A 25,154-nucleotide genomic window follows, 5' to 3' on the forward strand; every position below is an offset into this window, starting at 1 on the left:
ATTGCCTGTCATCAGCATTCAAAATGCATGTGTCATGGACCACCAACCAAAGTCTCCCACCTGCTCTCAACCCCTAGTACAGGGCAAAGAAAAGAAATACAGAAGTGTATTCATTATCATTTAGTACAGTTTCTGTATGTAACTCTGATGTTTTTAGTATCAGCCTGGCTTGCACTTGTCTCCCTCAGTTGCAGGATCTTTTCCTTTCAATAATATAGTACCATGAAAAACAGCTGTACAAGTAACCTGTATTCTTTCTAAACCCTTTATTTCTACTTATCTGCAAAATTAACACAAAATTTATTTTAATCCATCTCATTCCTACAGTACAAACTCCATATCAGTAGGTAAAGTAAGGAGAGAGAAGATTAGAATATTTCTTAGTCTTCTGACTTGATTGAAAGCTTCCACAAGTTTGGAATTTGATAGTGAGATGAACAAAGCATATAACCGTCCATTTCAGTGATTCAGTATTAACTGCTAAGTCAAAAAACACCCCCAAACACACTGTCACAATGAATCATGTCATATGCTGGAAATACAGCAAGTAGTAGGGCTTATTTGAAGTGCCAACCATTTTAAATCCCAACTGGCTGCACTGTCCATGAAAAGGGACTGAATGAAGCTGTTCAACAGGTTCAGAAAATAATTCTCATGCTACATCTTGTTTCACCAGAAATGCCCATAAAACATTGTTACTGGTGTGAAAGATTTGTATAGTGTTGAACTTATAAAATAAATGATTGAATAAGCAATCTAACTTGCTTGCTGTTGTTCCACATCATCGTTTGTTACTGAGCTTTCAACTGTGCGCACCACTTCTGTTTCAAAGCCCAGCAGCCAGTCATACAGTCTTAACGATAGTTCTCTCCACTATAACCCTATGTTTGATGAATATATTAAATTCAAATGAGTGACTTTAAACAAGAAAGATTGAATTAATTTTCCATAGCTCAGGCATTAAAAAAAAAAACAAACACAAATCCAGATCTCTGCTAAAATCAGAAGCAGAACTCCTTGAAAATTTTATATACTCTGCTCTGAAAACACGGTCATAGACTTGCAGAAAAGGAAGTTTTTGATTTTATAATGTTGCTTTCTGAAATTTAGAAAATTAACTGACAATCTAGCAGAATTAAGGATACCATTTGGACAGTTTCCTGGAGGAGAGAGCTAAGCAACATAAAAGAATTTTTAAAAGTTCTATTCCTGCAATGTAGTATTTCAGGGCCTGCATGTAATGAGTAAGAAACTCCTCTCAAGTGTTTTTAGGGTGAAACTGGATGCACAGAACAAATTAAGGCTGTATTTAGGAAAATGCCATCCCTTAATGTTGTTTCACTTGCTTTATGTCATCAGTAACCTCTTTTTTGCTATTCTCTGGACCCCCAAAAATCTCACAGTAAGTTTTGCAACTGTGGCTGAAAATTTCTAGACATTAAGAAACTGACGTCCTTGTAAGGCTGCCAGTGGTGTTGCATCATACATACAGCAGCATGAAACTGCATGGCATTATCAGTAATGTTTCAAAGACTTCCTTTTGCTTATCCTGTCAATATAGGCCTCACCTGAAATACTCTTCCTATTTCAGTCCCAGCCTCACAAAAAAGCACATAAATCATGACCATCAGCACTACTTCCATTCCAGTCCTACAAGTCTGTCAATGCATATTAGCTTGTCCCTGCAATACTCTGACACCGTGAATAATTACATTTATAACCCATTTTTCATTTTGAAAGCCCATTTAGATACTAATTATTTTTGTTCTTGTGTGCCACTGAGGAGGGTTCATTGCACCTATACACTGGTTTAAAAATGGAAGCAGGGTAATGTAGATTGGAAGGGACCTCTAGAGATCTGTAGTTCAACCTCTTCCCCAGAGCAGAGCTAACTTCAAAGTTATGTCAGATTGCCCAGGTCTTTGCCCAGTTGAGTTCTGAGTATCTCCAAGGATGAAGATTCCACAGCCACTCCGGGCAAAATGTCACAGTGCTTATTCCTCTCTAGTCAGAGCAATCACCTGATCCCTTGACCCTCTCTTCTCCATGCTGAAAAACCCAGCCCTCTCAACGCCTTCTTGTACATCATGTGCTCCAGCCCCCTAGCCATCTTGGTGACTCTCCACTGGACTCACTCCAGTTTGTCAGTGTCTCTCTCATACCAGAGGGTCCAAAACTGGACACAGTACTCCAGATGTGGCCTCAGAAGTGCCAAATAAGGGGAAAAAATCACTTCCCTTAATTAACTGGCTACATTCTTGCTCATGCAGGCCAGTAGGCAGTTAGCCTTTATCACTGCACAGGAGTATCTCTGTAATAGTAATGGTAACAGTCCACTACAAATAGAAATCTAACTCTAAAAGTCTGAATAGCTGCCATATTACTCCACAGCTATCACCAGATCTCAGAAATAATAATGGTAATAATAAAACCAAAACCCAAACAGCCCCTCACAAGTCCCATAGCATTCTAAGAAATAATTTATTGACATCTACCCCTCCTAATCCAAAACAAACAAACAAACCACCTTTACTTGGAATATTCTGGAGAAATGTTTGTCTGTGAATTTATAAAGACCTTCAATATAGAAGAGTCTATGACCCTCCTGGGTAACATAGTCCAGCATTAGCCATTCTTACAGTTTTTTCATTATTACAAGTTAAGGCCATTACTTTTTGTCCTATCAATAGCAGATGTAAGAACAGTTTTCCAAGGTTTTGCCAATGAAGGATTACTTCATGAACAGAGCAACAGCTTGGGAAACACCTAACACTCATCTGCAATACAGTGCTCAACATAATGGCTGCCATTAGAAAGTTCATTTACAGTTTGCATGTGAAGAAGCTACACTTTGGAACTACCAGTGTATTTCATTACTCTTTGCAGCATGTTTTGCCCCCCTGTGCCCCGACTAAGTAATCATCATTTCTTCAATCATTTTTTAAATCATGATTTCTGGACTTCTACTCATTCTTGTTTCTCTCCTGTTGGCCCACACTGTTCAACTGCAGTGCCCCAAAATGGGACCTCCAGCAGATGTCTCACTAGAACTAGGAGTGGAAAGATTAATGCACGTGTCTTATAAATGATACTCCTCCTAAAAGTTCCAAGTACTTGTGTTTTTTTCTGCAACTGTGTAACACTGATTAATGTTCGGTCTGTGACCTTAGTTTTACGCTCTCCTCTCATCCCAACCCTGACACCGTCTTACCATCTGGCATGTAATGTTGGGATTCTGTCTCACATATTAGAACTTGTTTTTCTTCTTTTGTTTTGATTTGTTTTTTAGCGTCCCAACTTGTTGCGCTGGATTATGAAAATTAGTAAAGAACAAACCCTAGCTCACTGTGTGCCTATGACATATACCACACCATATCCATGATCTCACTTTGGGCCTTTAGGTCTTAGTACATTAAGTAATATTGTGGCTATAAAACTGCCACAAAACTAATGATTAAAAGCAAAGATTTGTCAAATTATGATTTGATCTAACAGGCACATGGTAGTGCATGAACTATGCAATTCTCAGGGAGACACGCGGATACCTTCTCCCAAATAAAGTTTGTGCTATATCCAGATAGTAGGGTATTTGCATTTTCCAAGATTTTTTTTTAATAAAAGGGGGAAGTATTTAAAACGATAGCATTAACATCAGAGAGCTATGTTGGCATTCCTCTTAACTGTTGGATATTTCTGCTGGCAAGAGCGAGAGTACCTTAAATAGCTCATTAGATCTTCAGATGGTGATTGCAGGACTATAATACCAGTAGCACTCATATCAAAAAGTAGTGGAAGGCGGCAGAACCCACTACTATACTTGCATTCTTCTAGAAGAGCCAAATACTATGATTACTTTGCAAAGCATGCTTACCTTGGCCAGCGTTGTTTTGAGGACTGAGAATAGAAGGATTTGATCCCATTTCTAAAGCGTGCCAAATATCTTGGCAGGAACGATGTGTTCTAGATGAAGAAAGCCAGACCTGCTGGGCTTGATTAGGACTCTCCCTGAGTGGCTGACTGTCAACGAGCTCTGAGGATGTACATGCCTTTTGTTGAGCTGCCCCACAGTTTTCAGTAGAGGAATCTAGCTGAACCTGTGAAATTCAAACACGATCTTACAAAGATACATACTCTTCATATCAAAGACATCTGGTAATTGGTTAAACCTAATAGTGGGATCCTGGCCTTAAAAAAGATAGAAGGTTTCAGCACCTTAGAGATGAGCAGAAGCAGAAAAATGTTACTTTTAATTTTGAAAGGTTGTAAGAGAAGATGAATTGTAACATGGTAAAAGTGATTGAGATACCCTAGTTTAAGTGTTAAGTAGCATAAAGCTCTATTACAAATAATAATTTGTACATGAACAATGAAGAACTTAAAAAAATATATATATTCTTTTTTGAAACCTTCCAGAAAATGACTTAAGCAACCACAACTGAAGCATCCAACTGAGGGCAAGTTTGATGACAAAACTGCACTGTAGCTCAGTGGATGGTAATTCTATTTCTTCTCTACAGCTGCTTGGAGCTTCTTCTTCATTTAAGCTAGGGCAGGCATTTAGGGAAGAGAGCCTTGAGAGATGCTGTTGCTTTGCATACTGCTGCTCCTTATATGAAATGTTACATTAACACAAATAACCCACAGCCTCTAAAAATACTACATTTATAGCTCAGCGTGCTGCTACACTACTAGATTAAAAATAATCTATTATAAATAATATTAAATAAAATTATTGTCTGTTTGGATCAATAGGGCCCAATCTTCCCTCCTAATAATTTCTTACTAAATCTGTTCACAATCTCCATTTCTTATTGCTGTTACTATCATTGTGCTCATTACTCAAGTTTATATTCACAGGGATGTTCTTCCCTTTCATTTTTTCCCATGATCAAATTACAGAAGAAAACTTGCAGAGAAGTACTTAAAAAAAAAAGACATTTATCAAAAAAAAAAAAAATCAGGTCATCCCACAAAGTTTCATGAACTTTCAACGTGTAGCAATTAAAATGAGATCTGTTAACTGCTTCAGCCCTGTCAAAGGAGATTAAAATAAACATCAAAAAAGTCTTTAGCCATAGACTAAAGAAACAAGACATGAGCCCATCACAAAGTAATTGAGATTGAAATTCCTGTAGGTATGACCTCTAGCCTATAGAAATAAATTTCTCACAGTTTTTAATAAGGATGATGATGGTGATGAACACAGGAACTTATATAGCATGACTAATAAGAGTGATTACATGGGAGGTTAGGAGGAAGAACCCAAGTACTTGAGAATGGCAGTGCTTGGAAGCTCAGCCTCCTGGAGCTCAGCATCAGTGCAAGAGCTGAAGCCACAGCAAGTATGTTCAGTATAAAGACCACTGAGGAGGAACAGCTGGGATGAAGGAAGGGACATCCTTCCTTCTAGTCTGTACAAACTCCAGCAGTAAGAGAGATTATCCCAAAAGATTCCAGAAGAAGAAGGATCCTCAGTGATAGCCATTTCAACCATAATCTCCAAGCAATCCTAGAATGGAAGAGGCAAGACTAGTTCTCTTATAATTTACTACGCCATCTGGAAACTTACAGTCAAACGCTACCCCTGCAAGAGCCACTGACACACTGGAATTTATTTATTTACTTCTACAAAAGCAAGAAGGATCTTTAATGAGTTTTTAAAAACAGGAGAGACACCAGATGACAGAAGAATAACAAGCACCGTACCTAGCTCATTCAAAATAAGAGAAGGGAAGGGTGGGATGGACGGGCAAAGACTAGTCATTGGTATCAATTTAACAGTCAGCAAAGCTCTAAGACAAGCTTTTAAAGGAAAACTAAAGAGATGAGGTGAATGGGGAACAAAAAGAAAGTGGGGAAAAAACTGTGTTTGACTTCTGTCAACTTGCCCAGATCTGGAAAAAACACTTTCACATACATACAGTATAAGCGCTTAGCTAATCCTCTTCAGACCTTGACTGAAGCATTGCAGAGAAGAAACAAGTAGGCCACAAAAGATCCACTCAAATGTTTTGCTGGACCCTAATATCCTTCACAGAAATTATTTCTGGTATTAGAACTAAAAACTGATGCTAATAAGCAGCTCTTTAAAGAACTGAAACTTCAAGTGAACAAAGGATAATATAAAACGGGGAACATGCCAAACTTGTGACTTTAAGTTAATAAGATGTCCATGAGCATACTGGAGCATTCCACAGTAACTTCATATGTTGGCAGACCAGCTCAGGCTTCCTGAGCACTTTAGACGGCTGCCTCAGCCATTTCCTTCTGAAGCCCCACAAGCAGGACATCAGAGTCATGTGCTTGGGTTTATCACTTAGGAGTGGAGTTGACCTTTTCACTTTGGAGTTTTACAGGAGGTTTAAGATCTCCTGCTCCAGGAGTAGCCCATACCAGATGCATCACTGATATCCTGGTGAGGCTATTTATTGAACACGCTCTGATTCTTTCCTCTGATGACCTTCCTCACACTAAGACAAGATGCTAATACTTCTTGTGACAGTGTTGCTATGATAGTTCTTGATCAGGACAGCAGATTGTCGATGAAGAGTTTCAAAACAATGCCACGTTCCCAGACCTGTTCTCACAGAATCTAAATAATCTGAGCCTTCCCAGTCTCAGAGTCTAGATGGCTTTCACTGTTTTATGTCTTAACTAGTATTTTTGATGCCCTCACCAATATTTTTGATGTCAAAGCAACTTGAATCAATAAATTTTTCAAAATAGACCAGATTCTCTAGCTGGTGCTCCACTTACCTGACTGACTTCTTATAGTCCAAGATAACAGAAATTGAGAACTATCTGCTATACCTAAGAAAGAGTAAGTCTCCATTAGCTCTGCAGAGGTACACCATACAGCCTTCTCAGTTTATCACTCTGATGGATTGTTTACAGTGTCTGTTCACATTGTAACCTTTAAAACTTTTTCTTTAACTAGTGGGGGGTAAGGAAGGATCGGGCCTTATTTTCATTCGGGCAACCTGTTTTAATTTCTAATTGACTTTAATGTCATAGCCTTTTGCAACTCAGGCAATTTGTTTCTCTATTAAACCTTCCATGGGAGTGCACCTCCTGTTGAATATCTGTTAGGAAGAAGCTAAGAGAAATTTAAGCCCTTGTGACAGGACTTACAGACACAGAGTTCTTCCCTGCCATGTTCCTTAGAACATACTGCAAGAAGTTGCAATAGATTGCGTATGAGCTTCACCTTAGTGAAGAAACACGCGTACCCATTTTCTTCCCTGAACATGCATCTTCTCAGGCTGAAATACAGCTGCATAATTCAGATGCTTGGAGAGCCCTTTCCTTTCATATTCAAAAATTTAGGCCCCCCGATCAAGTACGACCTGTTTTTATTGCTATTCACTATCCAAGAGAACAGCAATCCTCTGCAAAGCTGGGTAACTGTTTGCCTACAGGCCAGATAGCAGAACACTGAACTTGACCCTGTCAACACTTGCTCTCAACTTTAATTGTTGGATAGTCCTTGGACTTCAACTTTTTACACTATTCTCTTAAATCTACTGACCCAGAAGTTTTTGTAATTACTGCAGCTAACATCCTTCATGGTTATAATTACATGGCTAACCTGCAGTGTTACTTTGCTTAGCAAGGAAAAGAAAAAAAACCACAACTATCTTGGGCAGAACTTAATTGCAAAATGAAAGAGTCACCCCCAGATATGTAAGTGGTTAAATTAGTACCTGCTGAGTGACATAACTTTTCATCTCCCCAATTTGTAGCACTTATTTTAAGCAACTGAAGAGACTAATAGGATATTTTTTCTTTAACCTCATTCTTAACTGAAGGAAAAGAAGAACATTTGAAAGTTCCTTAGAATTTACCACTGGATCTTTTAGAAAATTCATTTTTCATTCAAACTGGCTAGCCAGATGGTTCATATGGCATTGTTACAGACCTAGACCAACCAGGTAACTTATGAAGAAATTAACGATAAGTTCAGGCTCAAAATAATACAGGGTGGCATGCTTAGAATGCATATGTGGCTAGTCCATCTTATCTTTTTTCGAGTATGTTTTTCCTTCACTATTCTGAAGTAAGAAGGTAAAATTTTCAAATAACTGACTGATAGTCATGATTTCTTAGCGTAAGTTGGCAACACAATAGGGTTTTCTCCTGTGTAGTTTCATATTACCATAGACAGAGATCTTTGTATGTAAAAAGGAAAACATTAAACTTCAGTCTCTTACATATTCTTGGATCGACTCTAATAATCCTCAAAAAGGATCTCAACTTGTTGCTGATTTCAGTTAAGACAAATAAGCATTCCCCTCACAGAGAGGAAATGAAAAATAAGCAAGATCTGAGAGAGGAGGCTGGTTTTAATTCAGCTGATTTTTTCCCACAAAAGGGCAAAAAGAGGTTGCATTTACTATCTAACAGGCTGGGGGCTGACTGGCTGGAAAGAAGCTCATCAGAAAAGAACCTGGGAGTCATGGGGGCACGAAGTCGAACATGAGCCAGCAATGTGCCCTTGTGGCAAAGGCGGCCAATGACATCCTTGGCTGCATCAGGAGAAGCATCAGCAGCAGGTTGAAGGAGGTGATTATTCCCCTCTACTCAGCACTGGTGTGACCACATTTGGAAGACTGTGTCCAATTCTAGGCTTCCCAGTACAAGACAGACATTGACATACTGGAACGAGTCCAGCAGAAGGCCACAGAGATGATTAAGGGATTGGAGCATCTGACATATGAGGGGAGGCTGAGGAAGGGACAATCGTTTAGCCTCAAGAAAAGGAAGCTCAGGAGGCACTGGGGGGGAGGGGTAGGGGTATAGTAAAAGAAGACTGAGCCGGACTCCTCTCGGTTGTATCCCATGGAAGAACAAGAGGCAACGGGCAGAAATCGAAATACAGAAAATTCCACTTAAACGTAAGAAAAAACACTTCTTTACTGGGAAGGTGATCAAACACTGGAACAGGTCACCCAGAGAGGTTCCCAGAGGAAGTATTTCCCCAGTTGAACTTGGTTAATAATTCTACTGGAGTTGTATGCCTCAGAGCAACAACCTCACCCTTTCTGAAAGAACATTGTTTACTGCCCTCAAAACTAAAACGACAATCAGCTGCTCTGACTCAATCATCACAGGAACAAATCTGCTGATCAATTAAATAAAGTACATAGTGAAATCCTGACTCCACTGAAGTCACTGGGAGGTCTGCCACTAACTTTTGGGGGAGTCAAGATTTATGCATTTGTCTCTCTAATGAAAGCTGCAATTTAACTATTAAAAATTGTATTTTAATTATAAAAGATTAGAGACAGGTTAGTTACACATTCTTTCTTCATATATGTAAACATGCTATTGCAATAATTTGGATAAGAGTGCTTTAAAATCCCACCAGTGTGAATATTTGGAAATATGCTCACTGATTAATCATTTTCAAGTTTATCTTAGAACACATTGCAAATACCTTAAAATGGTCTTATCCTACTCATTTAAAACTAAGCTTTTTGAAACTTATACTTGTAATTCAGCATTTCTGCAGAATAAATAATGCATTTCTGCTGCATTAACACAAGTGTTTCTGAAGTTTCTTGGATGAATACCATGTTTAAAAAAGTTAGTTGTCAAGTTCCAAGTATAATCCCTTAAGTATAAATCTTCCAAGGAACCAAAGGAGGACTTTTACCGGGTTCAGCTCAAAATGCCTAAATGCAAAGAGTTTTAAGGAAAGTTATACACTTGGAAATAGAATTGCCTTAACAGCTCGTTATCAGTGAATTTCAGAAGAGCATGTCATTACCTGTGTTGCAAGCTTGTACTGTAGATGCTCTAAAGCTGAAAGCTGACACTGCGCTCTTCTGACAAGCTCTCTTGGAAAAAGACTACCAGAGGCAACACAAACCATGCAGCACTTAGAGCTAGCAGGATGCCGAAGTCCTATAAAAGGTGAGAAAATATTGAGGAAAGCATTCTCTGTTGTTATTCCATCATCAATATTGCATTTCCTGCAGGTGTTTATAGCAGGTATAAATGAATCACAGAACACAGCAGCTTATCGCAGATGATTTCAATACTATGTGAGAACAGGCCTAGAAACACCTCTTCCTGCTAGTTTTTTTTTTTTTTTTTTAAACAAAACTTTGCTTCACTGTCAGAGTGATTGTTACATGGAATTTACATGTCTACAGTGAAGTTTGCTTATATCTACTCTCAATTCAAGCTTACTCCATAATAAGCCTATTTGGCTTCCTTTCCCATTTTAATGAGGAATTATTTTTTTATTCCAAAAGATAAACTGCTTCTTTTCTGCCCTTAAGAGAGAAAAGTCTTAATTCAACTTCTGGTTCCCACACTGAATCTAAGCACTAGGAAATCCTTCCTCAGAATGTTCATCCTCCCAAAATTACTGCCTACAGACTGTCCTTGTTCTCTTTTAGCACCTCCTATCAAAGAATAATTTTACTTGCAACAATTAGTACTGCAGTCTCACAGAAACTGTCCAGCTCAAGGATCTGCCAGGTCCAGTGTTTTGTTTTCATATCAAAACTTAGCTCTCGCCAGCTCAAAAGATGAAATGATTTCCAGGTTTTAGTTTTATTCTAAATATGTGAGCTAGCATTCTTCTGTAGAATAAGTTTACCTTCCTTTGATACCATTCCAAGTTCTGCTCTGAGCCTGTTTCCCATTTCAATTAGCTGCTGCTTCTCTTGGCTCAAGATCAAGATTTTTCTCACTGCTTCCTTCAGTTTATTCTGTATTCCTTGCAGACTGCAACCCACGCCATATGGAAGACCATCACTGGGCCCTATATCAGACAACTGTTGTCCATGATCTACCATCTTTTCTTGAAGAACTTTGTTTTTTGGCCCCTGAAAAAAAACATAACATGTATAATGAATATTTTAAAAGCGTGGTATAGAGGTTTTAGAGATTGGTACAAACATGCATTAGAAGTCAGTTGAGAAAAAGTGTAAAGTTAGTCTGAAGCCCATTTTTTGAGGGTCCATTTTTAAATTTGTTTGTTAGCAGTACAGAACAAATTAAACCATGGACCAAACCACTATCACAACCTCGGAAGTTCCCACAAGTATGCTCCATCTTGTTAACTGTAAATGTAAAATAATACGTGTAAGATAAAAACTGTACAACTGTTCATTAGAGAACAGTTAATTTTAAGATAAAACATGAAAAAAGAGACTTCATAGCAGATAGCAGGCTACCACAAACTCTTCTTTGTGTAATGTGTGTGTGCATACACATGTGGAACAGGTATGACGTAAAATAACATTAAAAGAAAAAAGGCTGCAAAATAAAGATTCTAGAGTTAGTTTTGTCTCTGCAACCCTAACTGAGCCCACCTGCACATAGGCACTGGGATATAGTATTTACTCAAAATAATCACACTCTTAAGAGCTGCATGCTGGCCTCTTTCAGCCCCCTTACTACAGGGGGGGAGGTTTTCAACAGTCATTTAAATACTCATCAATCACTGAACATATCTCCCTACAGACTTTTTTTCTCAATGCTATACATTACCACAAGTATGTAAACATTCACACACATTAAAATAGTTTTGCAAAGGTCTTACAGTTCTATATTTACACTTTTATATATAAACTATTGCTACATTGTAATTGTACACTCTCAATCAACTTCCAACTAAATCATCTGAACGCTGTGATTCAAGGAGTACACATTGATTAAGCTGTCATTGGCGAGGGGGAGGGAGGGAAGAAGCCTTATGGCATCATGTGACTCCCAAACATTCTTTTATTCCTTTTGGATAGTTCTACTACAAAAGGGGAGAACCTTGAGAGCATACACAGAAAGCACACAGGTCCACAAACATTATGGGGGAGGAGGGTGGAGAAATAAGGGCAGGGCTAGAATATGTAAAAATATGAAGGGACCACAGTGAAAGAAAAAGAGATCACCACCTAGGTGTACATACAGCAATTTGTATCAAAGCAATCAACGTAAGAAGCTGCAAATTATTACATTCTAACCTCATCATACTGATGGTGAAATTAAAGCACTGAGGCTCAACATAAGGAGAGGTCAGGGTCATGTCCAATTATGGTGCCACTGGCTGTCATGCTATGTACCATCCCCCTTGTGCCAAAAGGCAGAAGTACACCACAGGGCAAGGGCAGAAATACCTTTTCCTTAAACTTGTGTTTCTACTGAGTTTTTCATAAAAGCAATTACAGAGGAATTTGTTTCAGGTGACAGCTTGCAGGTTTGTAGGTCTATACTGGCATATTTGCTACATGTAATTTCACAGCAGGAACAAACAAAACTCTTTATGTATTCAACAAAAGATACAATTAAGATTAAAGGTTAGCTGTTTAGGGTGGGTTGTGCATGTTTTCACACAAGCTTCCCTGGGCTCCAAGGTTTTACTTAAAAATTGATATTTTTTCAGTTCTTAAAGCTATTACCTTTTAATGTAATCTGTCATTTTTTATTATTTAGTTACTATTTCCATTTTCTTGAACTTAGATTAGCAGCAAGTCTTAACACTTAGAAAAGTTAAAACATAACACAGACAGTAGATTTTAKGGATGACTTTAAAGTTAGAAATTTTATTTTTTCAACTGTATTTTAACCTATTTTATTCTAGGCTCTTTTTACTACATCATGAACTCTCTGGAACAGGAAGAACGTATAGAAACATATTCCTTAGATAGTATTAGACATTTGTCTCAGCTTTCAATTCGTTTTTTAGCATTTTTACCATGAGATGCAACTGTCTCACTATATATGGCCAATATTGTTCCTACCTTTAAAATAACACAATAGGAATTACATCTGTAAACATAGAGCTGAACAAAAATGCTCCTAGAGCTAATGAGTTTTGAATTCTTGGGTGGTAAGAGCTCCAAACAGCTGCTAGCATTCAGTTATTTCTCCAAATCATACACAACGGAGTTACTCACGGTCGCCTGTCCCGCAGATGAGGGACAGGGAACAGAGGAGTGGGGCTCCAGTGGCTGCTGGGCTGTGCTGCCCCCGCAGGTGCAGCCATGCTGCCCCTAGAGAGGGCCCTGCACAACAGAGCTCAGCAAGCCAGGCAATCAGAGGTTCTTTACAGAAAAAAACATAAATTAAGTACCATCCAGTGTACATATGATAGTTAAGTTTTGTTACACTTATTTGGTGAAAATGTTATGTCAATTTCCTAAAGGAGCATTAATTTAAATATGTACAACTTCCCCTGTTCTTTACCTGAGGTAAAAATAAAGGGGAGAAAGRGAAGAGGCTGCAAAGGAAATTTGGAAAGAGAAAAAATAGGCAGCATCAGATGTGACTCAGATTCATATTTCCATAAAATAAAAAGGGAATACAACCTCATTTGCATATCTATGACATATGTATGCCTTGATTTGTATTTCTATTGCATATCTATGTCAAATTAAAGCTTCCTGGTAACTTCTCTCACAGTCCAATAGTGACACAATACCTACATCATCATATGTACTCACCTCATTACAGGCATACTGAAAGATTTTCAGTACATGCGCACCTAAAAGACGGATTTACAAGGAAAAGCTCAAAGAGTTGATACACAATAATTCACATATTTCCAAAAGGGGGGGGGGATAAGAGAGAGAGAGAGTGAGAGCAAGCATGTGTGTTATTCCCTAGGCAGAAGGAGCATAAATTTGGCTGAAAAATCACTGCTGGCTCTCATCTAACTTGCACTCATTACTAACTGACCATACAGGAGTATACGGCTCCACATTTTTAATATTTAAACAAAAGCAATATTATATTTATGTAATCGCACACATATCTTAGGTAGTTTAAACACTTTCATACCTTTTCTTTGTGTGGCTTTACTATTAAATCCAAGTTAGTTGAGCTCACTTTGATATTGTTTAAAGTAGTTCTAGTGGAAACTTTGTCTGTACATGATGAACCTAAAAGAAAAGAGGAGTATAACATGAGTGTATATATGTGTGTGTGTGTATATATATATATAGTCTAGCGTTTCATAGCAACAGCTGCATCAGAACTTAGTCTCATTAATACACAGGCATATCATTTCAGTAGATATACTTTAAACAGAGCTGAAGAAATATAGAAGGTACTACAACCTCACAACACGCAAACATCATTCAGCTACAAAATGCAGAAGTGATTACATAAGACATGTTGAAAAGTTCAACTTATGGGTAGGGARCACACAGACAAAAGTTTTTACTTCTTCTAATGCTGCATTATTTAATCATTCTCAGGAAACTGGCAATACTCAGTATAACAAGAATAGTTAAGATATAGTAGCTTTTCAATCACAGTTGAAAACAAAACAAAACAAAACAAAACACACCAATAAATTGAAGTCAATTCTGAAACATTTTTAAGATCCAGTAAAAATGGAAGTCTGAATCTGAACATTTTGGTGTACATGGGCAAGTCAGTGGAAAGAACAAATGACTTTCTGGAAATCAGAAGTGTGCTTCCAAGTTACTCTGCCATTATCTTAAATTTTGGATTTAATATTATCATCTCTTTTAGTGACTGAATATAATCTCCATACATTTTTTAAAGGAATATCAGAAAGACTATTTTAATTGAATAAAGAATTAAGTCCTAGTGAAAACGCATAATCAATTTCAGAAAAGTTATATTTATCAGCTGACAAAGATCATTGGTTTTCTTGGAGAATACTAAGCTCTCACAGCTCCAAGTCTTTTACATATTGAACTATAGAATCTTCAAAAACAGAGGCCTTTAGTTGCCTGTGACAAAGAACATTCTTTAAATGATTTTTTATTTAACAGAGTTTTTGCTTGAATTGGTTATCAATGTTTTGTTACTAGCAAAACTAAAAAGTAAAATAGGCTTTTATTTATTAAAAAGGTATCTGCAGCCTTAATTAGCTAGTGATTTCACATTGCTGCATAAATGACAGTTTAAAATAAATTCTGCAAGCTGGTAGGACATAGATCTAGTCTCGCTGCAAAATTTAAACAGAGAAACCTAATGGACAGCAAAACACTTGGTACAACAAAATACCTTTCACCAAATACATCTTGGTTTTCTGAAATATAAAAAATGATTCGTGGTGGCTCTGGAATAATTCAAGGTAATCAGAAGTTAAAAGTTTACATAAATGAGGCATAGAAAGATGTATAATGCAGCTATCCATCTGAATTTAAATAACTGGTAAAAACTGCTAAAAAACAGGGTTACCTTTCTACAAAGGTGAAAGATGTCTTTGAAAGAGTTATACCTTGCTTAATTTATTATTATTATTACACCAAAACAGATTGGGGCTGGTTATTCTATTCCAAGTTACAGTTGGTTTCCTTTTCCATTTTCTCCAGACTTCCAAAATTCACAAGAATGTTTATCCAAAAAAAAAAAAAAAATCCATTTCTGTTTCCAAACAGGCCTGCACAAGTGTCAATCAAAAACAGACTTTACAAACTTCTGAAAACTTATTACAAAATAACAACATATGTAACGGACATAAATTCTGTAGTTCATTTTTTAATGTTACCAGCTTTCTTTAATGTTATCAGCTTTCAGCTCTAATATAACTACATTCTTTGCATTTTCCATGAAGGATAATGCAAAAAAGAAAAAAAAAAAAGTATAAGACATGATATACTGAAATGTTTAAGTGATACTAAAAATCTATTAGTCACCCAACTAATGTATGGCAATATTTAGTAAAGGGATGCATTTGAAAGTTTGTGTATATATCTATGTGTATATATATAATATATATATACACACTCTCACACAATTTAATTATATATAGTATGAAACTTTCAAAAATACATGTTTTATAAATTTTTATAGTATTTCTTATGAAGTACTTACTGAGATTTATTTCTTATAAAGCATTTCTTATGAAGTATTTCTTATTGAGATGTTTTTAATTTTCAGCTTTCTTAACTGAATTTAGATTTCTAAGTCCAGAGTTGTTCCCTAAGGGGGGGAGCATGAAAGGTGCACGTAACATTTATGTAACACCACCTTCATCCCATTCCACCTCATTACCAGGTGTGAGTGCTGAGATTTCTGTAGTTATGTCAGTGTTAGTCTGCTCTGCAAGCTGTCTGTTTTCTGTCAGAGGACAAGAGGGCAGCATCTGCTCATCAAGGCTCTCCATTTCTTTCCTCATTTGTGCAATAGTAGCCCGAAGGTCGTCATTCTGCTTCTGAAGTTTTTGTACTTCCAAGGGAGGAAAATCTTTGTTAAGAGAACTTTTATCATCATATAGAAATATCTATAAAATAAAATTACAGCACAATAATAACAACCTTTATTAATGAGCAACACAGTCTCTCCACAACACTGCACATGAGGATCTTAACATTTTCAATCCATAAACAGATTGTTGGAAAAGAACCACAGAAAGTGAAGAAAAATATGTTTATTCTGAGGATTTGCCTAAGAAAAAAGTGGTATGCTGAGAGTCCGAGACGGGGAAGGGCACAGAAAGGGAGAAAGAGGGCCACAGAGGGCTATATCTCATCTCTGTTGTTCTTTAAAGTATTCTGTCTCTCCCTCTCATACCCCATCTCTTAAAAGAACTCATTTGCTCAACAGCAATCCCCTTTCTGACCTGCCAAATTCTTGCACCATTGGAAGACATTTGTTTGAGACCATAAAGAGGTTGGACATCCATTGCTACACTCGAAAAAGGAAAGAGGGGTATGGAATATATCTAGACAACATCTAGAAAACCTCTAAGCACTTATTCATATATAAAATAAGTAGCAACATCCTTCTTTAAAAAGTAGTTGCTTATGTATAGTACTTAAGATAATCTAACAGCGGACAAAATAAAAAGAACTTTTGTCAGATACCAATTGAAGCTCTGCCTTCACAAAGACAACATCTGTATTAGAAGCCTGACTTCTGGAATTATACTTGGTGAAAGTATGAATTGATGACCGTCAGTCCTACAGACTTCCAAAATTGAAAAGTCTGCCCAAAACAGGTTGCCAAAGCTGCTTTAACTACTGTAGAAAGACTAATCTATATTCGTAAAGTATGAGTAGCTTGCTTATAGGGTAATACATTCCAGAATTGTTCTTGTCCAACAATTTTTGAAGGGGAATTGCTTGATGTTTTCTCCATAGGCTGCAAACAGCCTTGAAGAAAGAAAGTTGTGTGTGAATAAGGTGATGCTCTAATCAGAACAAGAATGTGAAATGTTCTAGATCATAAACTTTGATAATTGTTTTACCAAAGGTTGCCCGCTCCAGCATCCAATTTCTGACAGTAGTCGGCAACATATGTTTAAGGAAAACATAATAAAAAGGTCAAATATAGAATCGCTTCCTCTCACGTCTTTCTCAGTTTTCAAAATTGCAACTTTGGTGGAGAGGGAAAACAAAAAAAACCCCCACACAAACACATGACAACACCCCCCTCCCCACCCAACAACCAACACCCAGGAATTGGTAAACACATTTCCTGATCATTTGAAATTCCAATACAATCTTCAGAATTTTTTCCTGGTAGAATCCATGCATCATTGAAAAAACACATGATAGGGTCCTGACATTAATTATTACTTCTGCTGTTTCTTCTTTCAAAGTATTAGTGACTTCAACATTTTTAAAGAGGTTGCATTAGACCAGTGACTGTGTGTTATAATGGTGGTTTCATCAAAACAGAGAGTGCAAAGTTTAGGTTCCATTCCATAAAATCCTCTCTAACTGCTGGAAACACTTGTTGTCAGCCTTGTAGGATACATAGATACCATTTGGAACAAAAGTATTAGAAACTCCTGGAATTATGGAATATATACTAATACAGTCATTAAATGAATCTTGATTTACAGACAGCCCAGATGAGATGTTTTTAGAAAGGAAAAACAGTCTAATGTGTTTGGAATATTCGTACTGAATGCTGCTAGCTTATGTTGCTGAGTCCAAAAGTTCCAAATGTTTGTTTTTATTCAACCCTAACCCGAAATTGTTGCAAGGCAGCAGTCCTGCCTCTTGAGAGGGAAAAGCAATTCATGAGCCCCTGTACAAAGGACAGGTCAGCAAAATATTTAAATCTTAACCTTTATGCCTTGCACAGCCTCAAACACTACTCCTTCTTCAGTCTTCTCCATCATTCCCCACTTCTTGCAATCCCCTTATTTCCCAGTCATCAGGCTATTCTGGAAGTGAGATCTGAAAGCTGGGAATCTAATGGCCTTCAAATTAAGTTTCCCTTTCACAAGGGCAATGACTGCGTTACAGCCCATCTCTCTCCTGTGGCTCTTTCCTCCCTTAACAGTACAGGGGTAACCTGGAAGATGTGAATAATCCCTATTCTGCTTTTACAGTCTCTCCAAGGTTATTAAGATGAGGTGAGGGGAAAGGGAGGTTGAAGAGGCATGAAGAGAAAGGCAGCAGCAGGTACCAGTACATCACCCAGGTATGTTCTGAATTTTGGGACCCAGAACTCCACACCAATCTGCAACACAGATGTGAGCCACTGAAGTTTGAACCAGAAATACAACTGTTCCAGGTGTTTGCTAGTGGAAAAGGATCTAGACAGAAGACCAGAAAATCGCACAGAATGACTGTAAGCAATCTGTCCTTATCTGTGCATTTGTATGGTATTAGTATGCCCCAGTCAGACAGCTATGGCCCAAGTCATACTCAGAATCGGTTCCAAGGAAGAATTTCCAGGCTGGTGTTTTTCACACCTCTGTTGCTCAGTTAAAGTCTTCAGGATGTGACTTGCATAGTATTTCTAGCACTCTCACAGGATCCTAGACCAATTTGAAGAAAGGACCTGTATGCTAAGGATACGATAGCACTGTGTATTTATAACTTATCTTGCCCCAGTAGCCTGAATCAGAGGAAAGCAAACACACTGTTGTTTCTTTGGGAAGAAGTTTGAAGAATACTTTGCAAGGATTGTCAATTTTAACCACAAATCTCCCCCTGTTTGTTTACATTTCACTTTGTACAGAAAAAATAAAAGAAAAAAGATTCCAGTTCGGAACACTTTTTTTGGTGCTTGTTTTGTTTTTAAACAATGTCCTTTCATATAAATCAGAGACAAAAATGGTTTTGCTGAGATGAATGATCAGATATATAGCTTTTGCATCAAGTCTAGTTTCAGATGAAATTGGAGCAATCTGCTCCATAAGAAGTTTTTGCTACCAGTCTACTTTTGTCCCTTTTTATCTTAATTTAAAAGTTGTTTTCAGGAAGTATCTTCAAACTATTTTCTGTATTCAGAAAACATTAGGTTTGCTTAACACTGCTTTTCACATCAGCAAGATCTGATAATATATTCTTACCAGTTTACTGTTGAGAAYCTGCAACTGCCCAGTAGGGTGCATCACAGTACACTCTACTTTCATTCTTTACAAAAGTCTTTTCTTAATACATCTCTGCCGAAAGAATAAGGGATATGATGACCAAAATAATTAAGAAAGCTCTCCCAGAATGACCAAGTAGATCTCCAGAATTATCTGTTTTTAAAGCATTCAATTAAAATTTTAGCTTTACAACTTCAAAATCTACTCTGAATTTCAACTAACACAGAGCCTCAGGAACACACCAGCAAATAGTTCTACCCGTTCTGAAGTGCCACAATGCTACAGTGCATTGTCCTTTTTTTGGAGCAACGTTTTTCTTACATCTGGTTTGCTCCTTTTGCCAGCAAGTAGAGGATCAGACTCATTATGAATTCTGTGACACTTAATCTACATGTATTCCAGGCTACATATGTCTGTATTTTGAATTAAAAGGGTGTCTCAAACGAACTGCTTACAAGAAGTTCAGCGGAAACAAGCCCTTTAGGGTTGTCATCTCATTGTGAATCCATCCAAGCCAAGACAGTAATTGTTGTCTAACCTGTTTCTCTCCTTCAGGTAAAATATCATGACTCCAAAGTGCTTGGATTGTTTGCTCTCTCTCAGAGAAAGCAGAAAGAACAGTCTCCATTTCATGCAGCCTGTATTCTGTCTTCTGTAGATCAGCTTCAACCTAGGAAAGAGGTGAAAAAAAAAGTTTATATCACAGGACAGGGACTGTACATAACTGATGCATATCCCTTTTGGCTCTGTCAAAAACCTCTTTCACAGAAAAATAATTTGGCTTCCCTGTCTCAAGTCCATGCTGTGAAACGGATCATAATGATTCACCTCTCAGATGTATCCCTGTGCTACACCTATTGATATCTACGAATCATTTTTGAAGACAATGGCAAAACAGAACACCAGTGTAATAGTCTCTGGGCAAAAAAAGATGTTGATGCTGTATTTCATTTCCTTTTTCAGGAACAGCAGCTAGTACACTTCACAAAATAGCTCCCCCCCGTGGCTAATATTGTTCCCTTGACAGAATTTAAGCTATATTATGATCTGTGAAAGTCTCTTTGGCCTGTGGCTGCTCTGAGAGGATATCTCTTTTCCTGCTATAGTGCCAAAAGAAACGCAGTAGCATCTCTCAGGCTGTCTTGACTTCACTGTAAGGGAAAAAAGGCAGCTAGAAGTGTCTGTGAGAATTACTCTGGTTTATGATAAACCACATTTGATGACCTGCCAAGCACAATAAAAAAAATAATGTTTAACAGGGTTTTGAAAGTAGACTGAAGTCATTGCCTGATGAAGACCAGGACGGAAAGAAATGTTGTAACTCTCTATGCAACAGATGTTTTCCAAACAGAATTAATTTGATCTTTTGACCTGCTCGCTTGCTGAAGACAGGCTTTGCATTAGATCCTCTGATTTCTGATATTGATTTCTTTCAGCTTTCTCACAGTGCTGCCGCCAGTCCAGTTCTTCTTGTGCTTTACTCTGTTCCAGAATCTGTTCTCCTTCAGCTGCCGGAGCCAGTTGTTGTTTACACCTATGATAAACAGAACAAAGCTGAAAGTGTTACTGTTGATTTCAGCAGAATAAATGTTGAGATATTAAAAAACAAACAAACAAAMAAAAAACAAAAAAACACTCAGCCTTGTTTGTTGTGCTCTTCTTCTTTTCTTGTTCTATTTTGACAACAAAAAAAAAACACAAAAAAACCCAGTTATATTCTATTTCTAATCTAAATATTTTCCTGGACAGAAGCATTTAAATTACTGAGAACTCAGCAGTCTCTTAAAGTACATCTGTATGGGTATTTAGAGTCAACTTCAGAGGTTGTCTCAGCTCAAGCTGCATAAACTGCTCTTCAACAGATACTGCTCTCAGCAAAACCATCCACAGCATGCTTCTGATTTTTTAATAACGGAAATAGGATACAAAAGGGCTAGGAAGCAGGAACAGAAGATTGCTGGATCACTGGAGTAGAGCTAGGCTCAAAGCCTGCTGCATATGCATAAATTGCAAACAAACCAAAGAAAGAGGAGGGCTAGGAGGCGCACAGAATGAGACAAATCTCATATTCAGAACTTAAGGGCTTTGAAGACTGGTTCAATTTCCTTAGGACTGAGCAAAGGCTTTTACAACACAAAAATGTTAAGACTTCAGGGCAATTTTAAGATTGACTCTAAAGGGCACTTTCGACAAAGTATTCTTTACCATTCTGTATCTTCCTGGAACTTGGTCAATTGTACCCTCAACAACTTCTCTTCTTCATGCATTGATTGAATTTGGAAGTCTTTAGAAGCAAACTGTTTAGAAATCTCAATCAGATGAGAATCCCAGCATGTTTTTAGTGTTACAAGTTCTTCTTGAAGTCTATATCCAGGAAAAGAACAAAAACAAAACCCATGTGAATATATACTTGCTTAAGTTGATAAACAAAAGATAAGATGCAATCTTGCATGTAAAACTGTTCAATAACGTCTTTTAAATTAAAAGCTCAGAGGGACTTTATTTTCATGAGCCAAATGCATATTGCAAACCATGCATTTTCAGTTGTGTAAAAGGCAGGCCACCTAGACAATTCTTTGATTTATTTCCAATGGCCTTCTTGGAATGGCAGTTGCCTCTTTACAGATTGGCTATGGAGGAAGCTCTCTTCTTCTGGTGTGTTGTTGCTTCTCTAGATTTCCAGCTACTTTCTTTCCTATGTCAGCTCCTTCTCTTGCTAATTCTTTGAGTAGCCTGTTCTTGCTGGTGTCAATCATATAACTTATGTTTATATAAAMATATCAGTATTTTGCTACACATTTTGTTGTAATAATACATATACAATTTCAGACAGTATAAGTTTACTTAGACCTACATTTGTCATAGCTTTACATATATGGCAACACACCGCTTTACCAGACATATGGACATATCCTATACTTAACAGAACCTTTCTCAAAGGGTTTGTATGCAAGCAGTATCCCTACCAAAGGATAATAAGTGAGAACTTTAGGAAAAAAAAAAAAAAAGAAATAAAAAGAGGGGATTGGGAAGACTGAAGCCCAAGCAACCGAAACAAACATCTGAGAAAGAGTTCACATTGCTGCTCTGCATTTACAAAATAGGAATCCATGTTAGATAAGCAACAGAGGCATCTACATTCTAGAAAAGTGAATCTTAGCTTTGTTCAGAAATTAAGTGTTACTTAGAATAAGTTCTAAATATATGCCTTAGACTGGAGATGAAAAAGTTTATTATCAGACTCCCTTTATAGCCATTGCACTACATCTTTCATAAAAAAAAAAAAAAAAAAAGAAAAGGAACCAAAATTTATTATTACTGCCTTGAAGGCTAAAGAGTGCAAGCAGAATAACTACCAATCCTTTCCGAGAGAGAGAGAGAGAGAGAGAGAGAGAGAGAGAGATACACTATTTAAAATGGTATTGACAGGCAGGCATTTTAAAGAATCTTGAAACAAGATTTCAGAGGTTATGCTTCTCAACACCCTTAGACACCTTAGACATGTCAAGATTAGACATGAAATTGCATTGGCACAGCCATAAGTTAGTCCTCTGAAAGAAGCAGAGGTTTGGAGATAACATAATCTAGGCTTATCAGTAATAAAGACATAAACATCAGAAATAGCTCTTACATTAACCTCCAGTCAAGCTACTGCTAAGTTTTTTAAATACAAGAGTTAGTCTAAACATACAAAGAACTTCCACCCAAATAAAGATGATCTTTTGTAGGTGCTGTTGAGATCTTTGCCATTCTCATTCCCTTGTCCCAGCTCGCTAAGGAACTCATGGTATTGTGAAGTATTGCACATACTGACACTGGAAAAAATGATCCATTTGAGACCTCTTTGATTACAGCATCACATACATCTAAGAGGACATGCTGCAACTACATGGTATCTTGCAAACATCTTCTGTGTTGAGGGCAGGCAAAAAGATGAGGAAAGCAAAAGCAGTTTGTCCTCACAGAGGAAAAAGATATTTGATGTAAATGGGTTTTATGTTGCACAGGGGTAGGTACCTCTTAGATGAACAGCTGCATACTGATCCTTCTTCAACTATGACAGGATAAAGTCCTCTGTGTAAGACTTCTCAAATTTTAAAAACTAGTTTGAGATTTCCAAAATCCAAAACACTTCTGATTGTCATATTTTGTGGAAAGTGAGAAAGAAGTTTTTGTAAAACTATCCCAACTTTGATGTTATCAAAGAGCTCTGGAAAGGAATACTTCTATAGACATTTTTCAGGCTAAGGGTCCCCATAAAGAACTGTGGGAAGATGAGTGGGTAACGTTAAACCAAACAGCTATCTCAATACAGTGTACACTTTCATTAGAACTTAGGAAACAAGATAAATTAGGGAACTCACTTTCCAATAAGGGCATCTTTCTCTCTTAAGCAAGCACTGTGACTCCGTTCTCTCCTATGTAGCTCCATTTCCAGAATTTTATGTCTCATTTGCAGTTCCCTAATCTGTTTCTCCAGGTTTTGTAATTGTTCAGCTTGGGCTTCTTTCACTGAAGCTGGCATTGCAGTCTTTTCCTTTGCAGCATGATCTAGTACTTCATGTCTAGAAGATGAAGAGAAACAGAATAAAGTGAGGTGTCAAGCAACGCAAAGCATGTTTTTTTCCCCCTCCAAACTGTTGTTTTACTTTCTCGTCAATTTTGTTTGAGCAGATTTAGAAAACCATTGTCAGAAGCTCTGCAAACAGAAATTAACCTCAGCTTGTCAGTGGAACAGGCTAGGTTTTTTTTTTTTTTTTGAACTCAAAATGCCAGTGTTTGGATGGACTCAAGATGGGGGCAGAATCTTTCTTATACCACTGCAAAGAGTTTAGCTCCAGTTTATCACAGAACTTTAAGTTTGTGCTCAGCACAAAGAACAACAGTATTTCACCCAATAACAGGATCAGAACCATCTTAAAAATTAAGGTGTTTTTAAAATAGCTCATAGAATAGCTACTATTTTAACAGTAGAACCTCTCCTTTATTTCCATGCAAAATACTGTTATACCATACTGAAAACATTCTTCACATTAATTAAACAATTGGAAGGATATTCTAATTCCTGTATCCTAACACAGCAAGCATTCGGAAAAGAATAAAACCAGATTTAGAAACTTCAAAGCCCAGATAATCACATTTAAAAGTTACAAAGTCAGGAAGAAGGGCTCAATTATGTAACTAACAATGTGGAAATTAAATGTGTGAGTATGCCCTCAGCATTTTCCAAAATATATTGGTAAGACTTCAGTTCTGTTTCTGTCCTTCTTTCTGTTCTGTCCTAAAAAACAACAAAACAAAAAAATACACAAACTTTTTTTAAACATCAGTACTAGAAAATTAAAAAAGAGCTTGCCATGTTATTCAGCTATGCACTTAAACTCCATTCAGCAGCCAGCCACCTGAGTTCCTGTCAAAAGTTACCTTTGTCTATTGATGCCTACGCATCATGCAACCCTCCCTCATAGCATTTAGGTGAGGCTAGCAGCTAACACCTCCAGTTCTTACCCCCCACTCATGTGGGGACCCTGCTTTCCAGTTCAGGAGTTGCCTTGTCAAATCCAGTAAAACAATTAGGGAGTCCTCTTTCTCCATTCAACACAGGGAAACCAGAATGAATAGAGTTGAGGTTTTCCTTCAGAAGTAAGGGAAGTCCCAAAGAGTCCCAAACTCACACCTTCCCTTTTTACAGGAAGGTAGAAGATTTTACTTTTCAAGTAGAAGCCCTCACATATCTTTCCACATAAAATCATGAGAAAATAGCTTCAAATCACGATTGTGATGTTCAAAATTTCTTCCCAAAACTTTGAGTTTTCTTCAAAACTTTGTTAAAGGTCATGCACAACTACTACTTTGGTAGACACAATGCAAGTTCTTAAATATGATGACC

General features: G+C 37.4%; 1 protein-coding gene across 3 annotated transcripts in view; it reads right to left on the bottom strand.

The window, feature by feature from the left end:
- CCDC57 (coiled-coil domain containing 57) overlaps nucleotides 1-25,154 on the bottom strand; it is a 51,265-nt gene that overhangs the window by 6,305 nt on the left and 19,806 nt on the right. For 2 of the 3 annotated variants that reach the window (XM_026071134.1, XM_026071125.1), the window contains 9 exons: nucleotides 23,629-23,829; nucleotides 21,470-21,628; nucleotides 20,636-20,798; nucleotides 19,803-19,934; nucleotides 15,985-16,213; nucleotides 13,792-13,892; nucleotides 10,610-10,838; nucleotides 9,770-9,906; nucleotides 3,872-4,094 (listed from right to left, as the gene is read on the bottom strand). In XM_026071134.1, the coding sequence (XP_025926919.1) occupies nucleotides 3,872-4,094; nucleotides 9,770-9,906; nucleotides 10,610-10,838; nucleotides 13,792-13,892; nucleotides 15,985-16,213; nucleotides 19,803-19,934; nucleotides 20,636-20,798; nucleotides 21,470-21,628; nucleotides 23,629-23,829 (1,574 nt within the window). The remainder of the gene's footprint in view (nucleotides 1-3,871; nucleotides 4,095-9,769; nucleotides 9,907-10,609; nucleotides 10,839-13,791; nucleotides 13,893-15,984; nucleotides 16,214-19,802; nucleotides 19,935-20,635; nucleotides 20,799-21,469; nucleotides 21,629-23,628; nucleotides 23,830-25,154) is intronic. The other variant, XM_026071143.1, reaches the window with a different exon arrangement.

This window comes from Apteryx rowi, unplaced genomic scaffold (assembly GCF_003343035.1).
Source record: "Apteryx rowi isolate R43461 unplaced genomic scaffold, aptRow1 scaffold_1073, whole genome shotgun sequence".
In the NCBI taxonomy this organism is placed as follows: domain Eukaryota; kingdom Metazoa; phylum Chordata; class Aves; order Apterygiformes; family Apterygidae; genus Apteryx; species Apteryx rowi.